The 13017-nt window shown below is 33.2% G+C and overlaps 3 protein-coding genes across 3 annotated transcripts; 1 reads left to right on the forward strand and 2 right to left on the reverse strand.

Moving 5' to 3' along the window:
- Positions 1-1253: 1253 nt before the first annotated feature.
- LOC110670851 (cation/H(+) antiporter 11-like) lies at positions 1254-4658 on the reverse strand. The gene is made up of 3 exons (XM_058135395.1): positions 4251-4658; positions 2970-3989; positions 1254-2707 (listed from the first exon to the last, which is right to left on the reverse strand). Exons 1-3 carry the CDS (start codon positions 4467-4469, stop codon positions 1574-1576), a joined length of 2373 nt encoding a protein of 790 aa, XP_057991378.1. The 5' UTR covers positions 4470-4658; the 3' UTR covers positions 1254-1573.
- A 648-nt stretch (positions 4659-5306) lies between these two features.
- Positions 5307-8274, reverse strand: LOC110670850 (cation/H(+) antiporter 10). The gene is made up of 3 exons (XM_021833131.2): positions 7849-8274; positions 6699-7718; positions 5307-6598 (listed from the first exon to the last, which is right to left on the reverse strand). Exons 1-3 carry the CDS (start codon positions 8170-8172, stop codon positions 5465-5467), a joined length of 2478 nt encoding a protein of 825 aa, XP_021688823.2. The 5' UTR covers positions 8173-8274; the 3' UTR covers positions 5307-5464.
- Positions 8275-10934: 2660 nt separating this feature from the next.
- Positions 10935-11672, forward strand: LOC110670778 (protein EARLY RESPONSIVE TO DEHYDRATION 15). The gene is made up of 2 exons (XM_021832953.2): positions 10935-11243; positions 11330-11672. The coding sequence occupies exons 1-2, from the start codon at positions 11042-11044 to the stop codon at positions 11485-11487; spliced, it is 360 nt and encodes a 119-aa protein (XP_021688645.2). The 5' UTR covers positions 10935-11041; the 3' UTR covers positions 11488-11672.
- Positions 11673-13017: the final 1345 nt, after the last annotated feature.

Raw genomic sequence — 13017 nt, forward strand, 5'->3', positions numbered from 1 at the left:
ATTAGTTTGTTGTGTACTGCGGAAGCGTATAAACTGTAAATAAACAAATTAAACACATAAAACATCAATATTTACGTGGTTTACCTTCTTTCTTCACATGGGGCTACATCCACGCATGCCATCTTTCACATACTACATAACTGCTCATAGTAAATATATTAGTTAGTACCTCTTAGTCTCCTCTAGATATAACCCAATATATTTACTATTATAATACTACACCACAAAGGGTGTCTTTAACTATATGGGTAAGAGTCCTCTCACTAATGAACAAGAATCCCTTACTCTTGAATTCTATATCCTTACTCCACCTTAGGCCGATGCCTCTCTCCACTGCAATGGGTAAGTGCTTCCCATCAATGGGTGACAGCCTCGTTCCATGGTTGAAAAGCCAAATAATCTTTTCTACCATTCTCCTATTTATAGTGTTAATTCCCTTAATCCTAATCTGATTAGGAGTCCAACTCAATTTAGGAATAATACTTAAATAAGAGCTATTTATGAAATATTCCTCTATTCTATTGAGAAATATTTCTCCCACTTAAATTATAAAAAATATCTCTCTAAATCCACTAGGATTTTGAATCATAATTCTAAAATGGTCTTTATATTTGCTGATCCTTCAAGCATTCGGCAATCTACTACATTCCAACATAGTATGGACCTTTTCTAGGACCCCTTGTTCAATCGTCGGATAGAAGCATTTGAACAATCCACTTCTCCATCGTTCTGAGAAAAATCAGCAACAATTCTGGCCTTATTCCCAAGAATTTGCAGATTGCAATAACATGCTAAAGGATTTCAATACCCTTTCCTTGTTCAGGTGCTTGGTGGTTTTATGGAGTTTTCTCATGTAACTTTCTTTTGCTATATTTTTCAAGGTCAAAATTTCATTGAATTATAGCTTCTGTGACCAATCCATCTCTCACAGCTTTTCTTGTGCTCTCCTTGGAAAGCTTATTTTACAAAAATTGGCTGGACTTAACTTACTCCGAAAAGCTAGCTAAAGGGGGGAGGGGTGCCTAAGGCCATATAAGGGGTGCAAATCAACAAGGGATCTTAACAGCTTCGCTTCTTTGGCTTAATTGGTGGTTAATTAGAAGAAGGTTGGCTCTACCAACTAGATCTTCCATGCAGATTCCACAAATTGGTAGAGGACTTAGTTTTGTATGATTGGAAATTTCTAGTAGCATGAATGAAGATTTCTTTTTAATTAAAAAAATACGGGCAGTAATTCAGTGGTCAGATTCAAGCTCATGCAATTAAAAGAAAATCATCTAAATCATGTTTAGAGAAGTTCTATATTTATAAAGATAGAAAACAATCATAATTCCTAAGAGAAATATTTCTGCAGATGATACTGCAAATTACATTTCTTTAACTCTTTCCTCTTTACATTTGGTACTTTTTTCTACACTTTTAAGCCAAATCTTACCAGTTCTCTTCTGCCCTCTCCTAGAACAAGGAAATTGCAAGAATACATCAAAGCTTCTCAATTCCCTATCAAATACTCAATGCCTCCTCAAATATACAACACAAGTGCTTCTGATTTTATATAGGTTCCTCTTACCAGTCAATTCAAAATGCTACTATGATCTACTTTCAAGATTTGCTGTTGCATAACTAAAACTGAACATGTGCTAGAAATATCTGGAGAAGCAAGTATGTCCCCTACTGGCCCTAGCTCTGGCAACTCTGCCCATTGTGATAGGCCTGAAATTGCTTCTGGTTGATGTGTATGGCGACGCCCCACCATTATAAGATCAAAATTTCCTTGAATTGAGCTAACTATAGCTGCTGTGTCAGAACCATCTCTTACTGTCTCCTCCACGTAGCTGATATTGGAATTCTCGGACATTTCTTCTTTCAAGCTTGTCAAAGATTCACTATCGAGCATAATTTCCCAACTATCATGGACAAATTCCTGAGGCGTGACAAAACACATAACTGTCAGTTGAACTTCAGGGCTTTTTGCCATCCTCAAGGCATAAGCCAATGCTTCCCTATCATCTGAACCTCCAATGAATAATACAGCAACATGATGAACTGTAGATGAGTCGAAAATGGGAGACAATCCACGAGTTTTACGATGATCAATAAGAATACCTACAGAACAAGGTGCCCTTTCTAACACATCATTGTTCAGTTTCCTCAAGTCATTGCTGTTTGCAACCAATGTGCCATTCTCATTCCATTTCTTATGAAATGGAAGTAATATTAGGGAACAATTATTGTCAAATGCAAGCCTACAGATGTCTTCATGGAGCTGTCTGAGAGGTGATACTGCAGTGAAGATGTTCACTAGTGCTGACCTTTTGTGTTCTGACTGGAAATACTTGAAAACATCAATGATTGGTTGTGATCGGGATGCTTCAGAATCACTGCTTTTTTGGCCTAGTTGGTGGTTGATTAAAAGAGGAGTATAACTGCCAACAAGTTCTTGCAAGCAAAGTACAAAAATGAAAAGAGGACTGTGCTTTGTAGGATTCGAAAGTTCAAGCAACTTGATTGCTGCCATGGCATCCTCTTGTTTATGTGCACAGACTAGGATCTCCAGCCCCGCATTACATTGAGTATACTGTATGCATTTTTTCTTATAGCCTATGTAATGTTTAGTAGGATCATAGAGCAATTTGATTATGGGTGGTGCATACGTTGTCAATAGAAATATCAAAAAAATCCCACTAGTACTGTCCAGATCCTTTAGCTGCAAGGAGAAAAGAAGAGAAACAAGAAAGAGTGAGTTCTCTTGTTTATATATATACACATAACACTAAGCACACTAGGAATTGATCTGTAAGTCCAACATGAATATCAATACAGGTACAGGCAACACACTAGATGCATTCAATAATTTTGCTAGAGAAGTGCTATCATCAATCGCGCTACCCGCGACTGACATTAGTGCTCCTTATTTCTCAATACAAAATAGAATGGTGAAAGTTGATTAGTTTGATGCATGTAAGTACCTCAAGAGTAGTGTAGCTCAAAAATGTTCCCATCTCCTTGGTGCCTTTAACATTCAAAATTAAAGTAAGAGCAGCAGCTTCTCTGAAAGGTATGTTGATAAAGAGTACCATGAGATAAGTTGCTACCAACTTTATTATGTAACCTATTAAGGCCATTTGAAAATTGAGAGCATCTTCAAAATGGTCGAGTAATACCCATAAATTAAATTTGGAAGCACAGAAACCAGACAGCAGGGGAACGAGCAAGCCATAGACAACGGTATCAAGCTTAGATGTTAAGGTTGTTGCTAATGGAGACCTTGCCGGGATTAACAAGCCAAAAAGAAAAGGACCCCAAAGATATTCCAATCCCATATTATCACCCAATGATGCCAAATACAGAACAACAACAACTATGAAATGAACGTAAATATCCTTAATGGGTTCGCCTTCTGGGGTCACTCTAATGAACCATAAGGTCAGTGTTCTCAGGAATACAATCAACATGAAAAAGAAAATCAGAAGAACAGCAGACTGAAACCCAATTCTTGGCGATACTGGAGCAAAAATTCTGGTACTAAGATACCAGAGATTGGAGCCAACAAATCTTGCAATGTCACCAAGCAATGTCGAAGCCAAAGCAAGGTGTCCTAAGCGAGAATTGGTGATCCTAAGCTGCATTAGAATAGCACTAACATCAACAAATTGGCTTTTGGTAAATGAAGACAAATATAGAAGTGCATTATTGTCCCTTGCACTAATCTGGGGAGGAGTCAAAGATACTTTAGGATCATAAATGACCTTCAAATCTAAGGTCATTAAGTTTGGAAATCCAACCAATAAAGCCCCAAGAATAAACCCTCGTTTTCCTATTTTGGTTATCCAGCTTGTGTCTGACCTAACTGCTGCAAGGAATGTGAATAAAACTAATCCAATCTTTAACAATGAAGCAAACACTTGATTGGGGACTGGAGGATACAGCAGCTTTGATGCATTTGGAAAATATCTTTCCAAGAATGTTGGTCCTAAGATCATGCCTGCCTGCAGATGTTCATCATCACATTGTTAGTATATGAACACATTCATGCATACAAATTATAGCTATTTTCTTAACATGTGATGAGTTTTTGTTTTTGTTTCCCAATTGTAAAAGAACAAAAACAGATCGAAAAATAATGAAAAGTGGTTTTTCTGATTTCATCCCCTGAAAATTAAGGAAAATTTCATTGTAATTCAGATTGAAACTCTTAAATTCTATTTTGAATTGTTTGTTTGGAAAGAAAGAAAATAATAATACATTACCAGGACATCAGAAGTAAGTCGAGGGAAATACAAATGCTTAAGAAAGAAATGAAAGGAATGGGAAATTGCCACCATTGCAACCAATTGAATCTGAAACCGAACAAAAGAATGTTGAAGAATACTTTCACCATGTTTTAAATTCCAAATGCCTTCTGAGTTAACAGGAACATAATCAAAGCAACTTCCACTAACATTCACAATAGATTGAGAGGTTTCCATGCATGAATGAACCCTAGCTGCTTGCTTAATTTCTCCAAGAATGCAATGGACAAGAAAAAGCTAGGCAAAGAATTGAATAACAAGAAAGGAAAAGATCTCTCTGCTATAGGGATATTAGCTTCATTCTGTGAGTATATATACATATGAAAAATCTTTTTGTTTTCTTATTTTGAGCAGCAAATTCGCCATTTCAATGCCCATCTGGCTGGTATTAGAAATAGTGTTTCCTGTTTAAGCCATATCTGCTTTTTTTCATTGGATTACAACTCATAACTGAAGTAATTTATAAAAGCTAAATTTAGAGGTCTTCTTATTTTATTGGCCAAATAACTGAAATAATTATGCTGCTACCTTTTTTTTTTTTTTTCTAACAAGGCAAGATGATCAGGAAAATTTTAATAATCTTTGCCAAATACATGAATTTCATAACCCATATTCTGTGCCTCGTCTACTATAAAACAAAAGTAGAAGGTAAAAGACCACCACAAATATAGCTTAAATAAACATTGGAAGGTAATTTCATTAGAAGAATTTTCTTCTTTTTTTTTCCCTAAAAATGAGAAATATTATCTCTTTAAATGAATCAGATCTACAATTTTATTGATATTTTCATGAATATGATTATTCATTTGATGATTTTACCTATATTCTTGTGACCAACAATATTTTTTTCCAAAAAAAAAAGTATTTCGAGCAACAGTTTTATTCAAAAAAATTGTGTACAACTATAAACAAGGTGTTACTGTAGTTATTAAGAAATTATTAGGTAATGTTATTTCACAAACATAAATGTGATTCACCTTCCATAATTTGCAGATATTATGAATGCAAGGAAAATAATATAAAAGAACTTTTTTTTTTTCATTGAACCAAATAGGAAAAGAAAATTACAAGTTTTCAATGCCTGGTGAAATACTAGAATGCAGCCATACAAGTGGGTTCTTGAATTCAAGGACTTGTTTAATGATCTTTTGCTTGGAATAATTACAAATTCTTTAATTTAAAATACTGCTATGACTTGCTTTTAGGATTTGCTGCTGCACTACTAAGATTGCAACTTCACTGTGAATATCTGCAGAAGCAAGCTGATCACCTATAACCCCTAGCTCTGGTATTTCAGCCCATTCTGATAGCCCTGACATTGCTTCTGGCTTGGTTTCATGTCGACGTCCTACAATTATAAGGTCATAACTTTCTTGTATTGATCGAACCACAGATGCTGTGTCCGAGCCTGTGGTCACTGTCTGTTCTGCATAATATATATGCCCATTCATGGACATTTCATTTCTCAAACTTCTTAATGATTCCGAATCAAGCATATCTTCCCATTTATCTCTGTTGCTATCTTCAGGACTTGCACAGCACACTACTTTTAGTTGAACTCTTGGGCTTCTTGCCATTTTCAAGGCATAAGCCATTGCCTCTCTATCGTCTGCACCTCCAATGAATAGTACACAAACTCTACACACCGTCGATGATGAGAAAATGGAAGATAAGCCACGGCCACTACTACGATCAATGAGAATCCCCACAGAACAAGGAGCCCTTTCCAGTACATTAATGTTCAGGTTTCGTATGTCATTGTTGTTTGATACCAATCTCCCCTTGTTATGCCATTTCTTATGGAAGGGCAGTATTATTAGCGAGCACCCTTTGTCAAATGCTAGCCAACAGATGTCTTCGTGCATCATTTTTATAGGTGATACTGCAGTGAAGACGTGCACTTGTGTTCCCTTCCTGTTCCCCACCATGAAGTAATTGAAAATATCGATTATGGGTTGCGAGCGAGATGCCTGAGACAAGGATCTTCTTTGGCCTAATTTGTGGTTGATCATATAAGGGGTGTCACTGCCAAGAAGTTCTTCCAAGCAAAGTCCATAAATTGACAAAGGACTCTCTTTTGTAGGGTTGGAAAATTCTAGCAACTTGGTTGCGGCCATTGCTTCCTCTTGCTTATGTGCACAGACCAATATATCCAATGGTGCGTCATATGAAGCATATTGGACGCATTTCTTCTTATACCCTATGTAATGCTTACTTGGGTCATAGAGCTTTTTGATTAGTGGTGGTGCAAATGATGACAACAAAAATATTAAGAACACCCCACTGGTACTGTCCAAATCCTTTGTCTGCAGAAGGAGAGAGAAACAATAAGTATAATCAATAATTTTCACTTACCAATGAACAATTCCTCCACAAATTAAATAGTAGAATTAGAGTTTAGCATACCTCAATGCTAGTGTAGCTATAAAATGTTCCCATCTCGCGAGGGCCTTTGAAATTTAAGATGAGTGCAAGAGTAACAGCATCTCTGTAATCAATCTTGATAAAGATAATCAAGGCAGCAGTAGCTATCAGCTTAATAGCATAGCCAATGAAGGCTATTTGAAAAATAAGAGCATCATTAAAATGGGAGATAAATATCCACAAATTAAATTTGGAGGCACAGTAAGTGTAGAGTAGTGGAATAAGCAAACCAGAGACAATTGTATCAAGCTTTGCTGTAAGGCTTGTTGCTAATGGAGAACCAGCAGGGATTACCAACCCTAAAGTTAAAGGACCCAATAGATAATCAAGCCCTACAGAATCTCCCACTGATGAAGAAATCAATACTGCTGCTATTAAAAAGTTGGTGTAAAGATCTTTTATGGGTTTCCCTTGTGGAGTTGCTCTAATGAACCACAATATCAATCTGTGTGCTACTATAACTGTTGATGCAAGAAAAATACTCAGATACACAAAGCTCTGAACCCCAACCTTTACAGAAGGTGTATATCTGAGTCTGTTGAAGATAGAAACAACGAGATTATTGTATAAAAATCTTGCCAAGTCGTTAACCAAAGTTGTTGCCAAAGCAAAGTGTCCTAGCCGAGAATTAGTGATCTTGAGCTGTACCAGAAGAGCACTTATATCGACGAATTCGGTCCCCGCAAATGCATTGAAATATAAATTTACATTATTCATCCTTGCACTCACTTGTGCATTTGTGATGTTTCGATCAAATTTTACCTCTAGAGTTTGTGACATTGTGTAGGGAAGTGCAAATACAAGAATCCCTAGTAAGATAATTCTTGTCCCTGATCTTTTCACCAAGCTGATGTCCATTCTCACTGCTGCTAAGAATGTGAACAAAACATATCCAATCTTTAACAATGAAGCCATCACTTGATTGGGTACTGGAGGAAACAATAGTTCTGATGCCCGTGGAAAGATTGTTTCCATAAATGTTGGTCCCAAGAGAATACCTGCCTGTTTGAGAATAAAAAAATGGAAAAAAAAATGGTTAGTCATTTCAATTAGTACATCTGCAGCTAATTATGAATACCCAGAAAGAAATGAGTTTCGAATTCGAATTCCAGTTAGATGATTTCGTTCTTACCAGAACGTCGGAGGTGATTCTGGGGAAATCGAAACGCTTGAGGAACAAGTGAAAGAAATGAGCTATGGAGACCATTGCAATTAATTGAAGTTGAAAACGAAAGAAAGGATGTTCAAGAATAGTTTCTCCACGTCTCACATTCCATATGCCATCAGAAGAACCACTAATGTAATCAAAACATCCTGCGCTTACATTCACAATAGATTTATATTGAGAAGCATTCATTATTGCAAAACCAGCAAGGTTTTGAAAGAATCTTGCAATGAAAGAAAGAAAGAAAGAAAAGTCCTTGTTTTTCAAACAATGAATTCTGAAAGATTGCATCAATGGTAATTAAATGAATTCTGAGCAACAACTTGGCATTATTTTTGTAACCCTTTCACCATTCTGGTAATTAATTAACCAGAAATTGTTTTTGCGGTTGAATCTGCAATTGCTAGATGTTCCCCACCCACACACCCCCCCACCCATCCCAAAAAAAAAAAAAGAAAGAATTCTTTTTTTCTTGTTTTCTTGTTAGATGGATTAATAAATTCCAACTCATAAAGAAATCATTTCAAGAATCTTTCAACTTGTTACAGTTGATTGCGATTGAGGTAGCTAATTAACAACTAGAAGAAGAACAATAATGATAAAATCAAACAATTTCCTAACCCTTAATTGCCCATCAAAACCTTTTACAACCCATTGTACTCTGTCTCCAATCTGCAACCAAAATATTGGGTTTTTGACAGAAAGTATTGTTGTAGTTTAAAAATAGGGCAGCCAAAATTGAGGCTAATTATAGAATACACCATAGCACTAAATTTTAGTGCTCCCTGATACACATTTTCAATTTTTTCATATTAATGGGAAGTAAGACTCATAATTTTGCATAGAAAGAATATGTGTTTCAGAGTACATAATAATTCCTCAAAATTAAGAGATGTTGTATTGTCATATAGAGAAAAAAAAATTAGATATTTAATTGAAAACTGCTAGCTTATATTTTTTTAATAATAAAGCTAAAGAAAATGAGGAAAATTCAAATTAAATCTTCAATTGTTTGTATTATGAATTAGGTATATGGGTTAATTTCATTCACAGTTTTGTATTAGGTATTAGTTTATTATTAAAATCTCCTAATTTTAACTTTATTTCAACAATAATAATAATTGGATCAAGTAAAAGAAGTCATTTAACTCATTTTCTTAATTATAAAACTAAATCAGATAATTGATGCATAGATTTGAGACTAGATATTGGTGTTTCAAAACTAGAAATTTTTTCTATATTTTAGTTTTTTTTTTAAGAAAAATATTTTAACTTCTAATATAATTTTATTATTTTTAATAAATTAAATTATACAATATGAGATAATCATCTCACTTTTAATAGCTCTCACTTTCTAAGTCCTCAATTCTAATAAGGCTATTCCTAATTAATTTTCTTTTGTTATTAATTATTTAATATTTATATAATTTCCTAATCAATAATATGTTATTTTTAAAAATATTATAAATTAAAAAGTTTAATAAGATTTTTGTTGAATTTGTAAACCATAAATTAAAATTTTTTTTTTTTTGGTTTAAGAGTCATCTAGTAAATTTGAAACTTATAAAATAAAGAGTAAACAATAGTCCTCACAAAACTTATAATTTAGTTACTATACTTTTAAAAGTAAGTAATTTAGTTCCTAAAATTTAATAAAATCTAGAATTTAATCCTAACATCAAATTTTCATCTAATTTACTATTAATTATAGTAAAAATAATTAAAAAGTTTTTTAGTTTAAATAATTTATTCCTTGATATTTCATATTATAAACAAAATAATTTAAATCCAAGAACTATTTTATTTATAATACAAAAATTTAGGAGTTAAATTATTTTGATTAGAAATTATAAAATTAAGGGTATTTTAGTCACTTTAATTATAATTAACAATCAATTAAATAAAAAATTAGAAGAGGAGATTAAATTATATGTTTTGTCAAATCTCAAAAACTAAATTATAATTTATTCTAAAATAAATTAAGAATTATATATATAGAGATAAATATCACACGCAATTACTCAATTTTATAAGTATTTTATAAAAGTCACTAAACTTTAATTTTTTTCATAAAACTCACTAAATTTAAATTTGATTTTATAAAAGTTACTGTAACTAGAAAATAAAAATTTTTCAGATTAATCTGCTGACATATCAACTATTTTATAAATAAAATTATTTTATTTTATTAATTTCTTTAACAAAAAAAATTAAAATACATAAAAAATATCTAGCTATCTCTCTCATTGTCAAATCTCTTTTTTTTATCTATTTTTCTTCATCAATAATAATTAGTTAAATAATTTTATTTATAAAATAATTAATAAATTAATTTAAAAATTTTTAATTTTAAATTATAATAATTTTTATTAAATTAAATTAAAATTCATTCATCATACTAGTCCATAAAATTAAATTGAAGTGTGATAAGACCATCCCACTGAGTTGAACACAAATTATCTTTTATATATATATATATATATAATTGCTCCATTTTGCTTTGTTTTGGGTATTCATTGTACCTATCATATAAAATCTTAATATTGGTATAGAAAAAATGAAAGAAAATTGACTGTCAGGTACTGCACAGTGAACTAGTCTAGAAAGACTACTGAGAGTTACGGACGACAGCAATGACGTGTTATCCATTTTACATAAAAGATTACTTTTTCACTTACTAATTTTCCTCTTCCATTAATGCCCTCAACCTATTTTTATTTGAATAAATTGACAATTTTTTTTAATTTAGAATCAATTAGAAAAATTAAAAATTTTAAAAAAATTAAAAATAAAAAGCATTTTCATCATTTATTAATTCTTACAAATTAACAAGAAAAAATATAATATAAAAATCTAAATTCCCTTTATAATGTGTATGATAAAAGCTAATTATTCATATTTTCAAGTTTCATAATCCACTTTGTACCAATAAATATTAATCACTTTCATATTTAAAAGATATGTCATTTCTGTAATAATATCCAACTCCAAGGCCATTTTCAAATTTATTGAAGAACGGTAGATAATACTTCACATCATCCACAGTTTCCAAATCAGCTGTTTTTCAAGAACTCACCAATCTCTCTCTCTCTCTCTCTCTCTCTCTCTCTGCTTTCAAGATCAGATTATTTTTTTCATTTTTCTTTGTTTCAGAGTGGCAATGGTGGAGCATTGCATAGAAAAAGAAAAAAGAGATATAATGGCAATAATCGACACAACGTACTACGCATCAGCAGTGAATCCCGATATAATGGCAATAAAACGCGTATTCGACCGCCAAATTGAATCTCTTACCAACGATGTTTACGACCTCGATTCTCTCCTCTTCGACCTCTACGTCCATGATACTTGCATCCACAAACGTAATTTCGTTTCTTCTTTCTTTCGAATCTCTTCTGACTCGCTGATCTAAACCTGTAACTCTTTCTTTCTTGATTTTATTGCACAGCGGAGAAAAACGAGCGAAGCAGGGATTTGGGTTCAGTGGGAGTGATGAAAAGGCAAAAGGGTCGAGCTCAGCTGGCTCAGGCAACGAGGTATATGGAGAAGGCACCCAAGATTGTGAATGTGAAAGTGAGACAACGGAAGATTCAGCAACCGAGGTAGAGTATATGTTTCGACGAGTTTGCAGATGATCCAGTCGGGTTGCTTTGAAGTTGTTTTGTACTCTGAGTCCTGACTTCCATATTATCTAGTTGTTAATATGGGTTTCAAGCTTTGTGTAGAATCTTGTAATCTCTAAACTTTCACTTCATTTCATAATAAAAGCAAATTAATTTCATAAAAAAAAATGAGCTTGATGATCGATTGTTAGGAAAATTAATGACATGAAGTTGAAGATAGATGTCTCATGTTTACGTTGAATTTTCTTGATGGCCTTCAAGATTTTCTTTATGCATTACTTCCATTGTAAACCAATTTTCAGTTCTACTATCTGTTCCCAAATTTAACCATCAAATTTAGCTTCAAAATCAATCAAAAAGAATTTTAAAAAGACTGCTTCAGGTTCTTACATTAGCCATTCTATTGATGAAAATCTTGTTTGGTTGGGCTAATGTAAATCTAGCTTGATTGGTTGAGAATCCTAGAAAGTTTACTTCCCAGAAGTAACTTACTTACCCATTACTTGGAGAGTTTGAACCAGAGCTAATGAAATTTGAGTGAGATGAACACTAACCCACCAAGAGCATAACCTCAATATACAAGGTACGAAAAAATCACGACCCTGCTTTGTTTGATTGTGACAGATGAGAGGTTTTCTTCAAGCATTAGTTTGTTCATACTCGATATTCTGGGTTTTATTCTTTAGTTTTGTTACCATAGGGTAAAATCAAACACGTTGCTGTTGCTTGCAGAAAGGATTAGATGATATTCATCTAAACACTTGCAAAGCTGAAAATGTTTTTACAATCCCATGTCTCAACATCAAATCTAGTGTTTTATGAGAAGATGATTGCACATTATATCCCATTTATGGGCAATCTAGTGTTTAAAGATACACTTCTATGCGCTACATTAACATGATATATTTAGAATAAATAATCATGAAATGATCTACAGCATAATCAAATACTGTTTAGTAAAAAAAATGAGACTCTCATTATTAATAATTTTTCTTCGAAAGTTTACGAATTACAATAATTCCATGTAGTTTTCCTCGATCTCACTTTATCTAGCGAGTCCAGGAAATTTGCAAGCCTATTATTTTCTAGGCATGTTCATTTGAGGCTCTTCACCTCAACATCAACATTAAAACATATGGAATCTAAAGGATTGGTTTAGTCCTATATTGCTAATTGCAAATACTTCTTAAGAAAAAAGCCCATGGAAGCCAATGCATGATAAGCCATTGTTTCGTTTATAGGATTAAAGCAAGTAAAGCCACCAGACAATTAGGACGGTGGAAGGCTGAACTACTAGAAATGGCAGCAAGGTGAGTTGGAGGCGGAGATCACTCTCTTTGTTTTTTACAAGGTCGAGACGAGAATTTTCCTGTCACGGTGGAGCAGAGTAAGTTTCCCCTGATTCAGATAAGATAAAACAATTGTCATCCTGGTAAACCATCATTTGCCAAAGGATTCTATTCTCTACATGCATACGCCTAAAATACTCAGAAAAACTTCGCCTCCTTTTTCT

Source organism: Hevea brasiliensis, chromosome 14 (assembly GCF_030052815.1).
Source record: "Hevea brasiliensis isolate MT/VB/25A 57/8 chromosome 14, ASM3005281v1, whole genome shotgun sequence".
In the NCBI taxonomy this organism is placed as follows: Eukaryota; Viridiplantae; Streptophyta; class Magnoliopsida; order Malpighiales; family Euphorbiaceae; genus Hevea; species Hevea brasiliensis.

Excerpts from the sequence above, each read along its gene's own strand:
- LOC110670850 (XM_021833131.2), bottom strand. The coding sequence starts at position 8,172 with ATGCAATCTTTCAGAATTCATTGTTTGAAAAACAAGGACTTTTCTTTC. Across the intron at positions 7,719-7,848 it reads GAATCACCTCCGACGTTCTG|GCAGGTATTCTCTTGGGACC; the intron begins GTAAGAACGAAA and ends ATTCTCAAACAG. Across the intron at positions 6,599-6,698 it reads ATAGCTACACTAGCATTGAG|ACAAAGGATTTGGACAGTAC; the intron begins GTATGCTAAACT and ends CTCCTTCTGCAG.
- LOC110670778 (XM_021832953.2), top strand. The coding sequence starts at position 11,042 with ATGGTGGAGCATTGCATAGAAAAAGAAAAAAGAGATATAATGGCAATA. Across the intron at positions 11,244-11,329 it reads TGATACTTGCATCCACAAAC|CGGAGAAAAACGAGCGAAGC; the intron begins GTAATTTCGTTT and ends TTTATTGCACAG.
- LOC110670851 (XM_058135395.1), bottom strand. The coding sequence starts at position 4,469 with ATGGAAACCTCTCAATCTATTGTGAATGTTAGTGGAAGTTGCTTTGAT. Across the intron at positions 3,990-4,250 it reads GACTTACTTCTGATGTCCTG|GCAGGCATGATCTTAGGACC; the intron begins GTAATGTATTAT and ends GAACATCTGCAG. Across the intron at positions 2,708-2,969 it reads TGAGCTACACTACTCTTGAG|CTAAAGGATCTGGACAGTAC; the intron begins GTACTTACATGC and ends TTCTCCTTGCAG.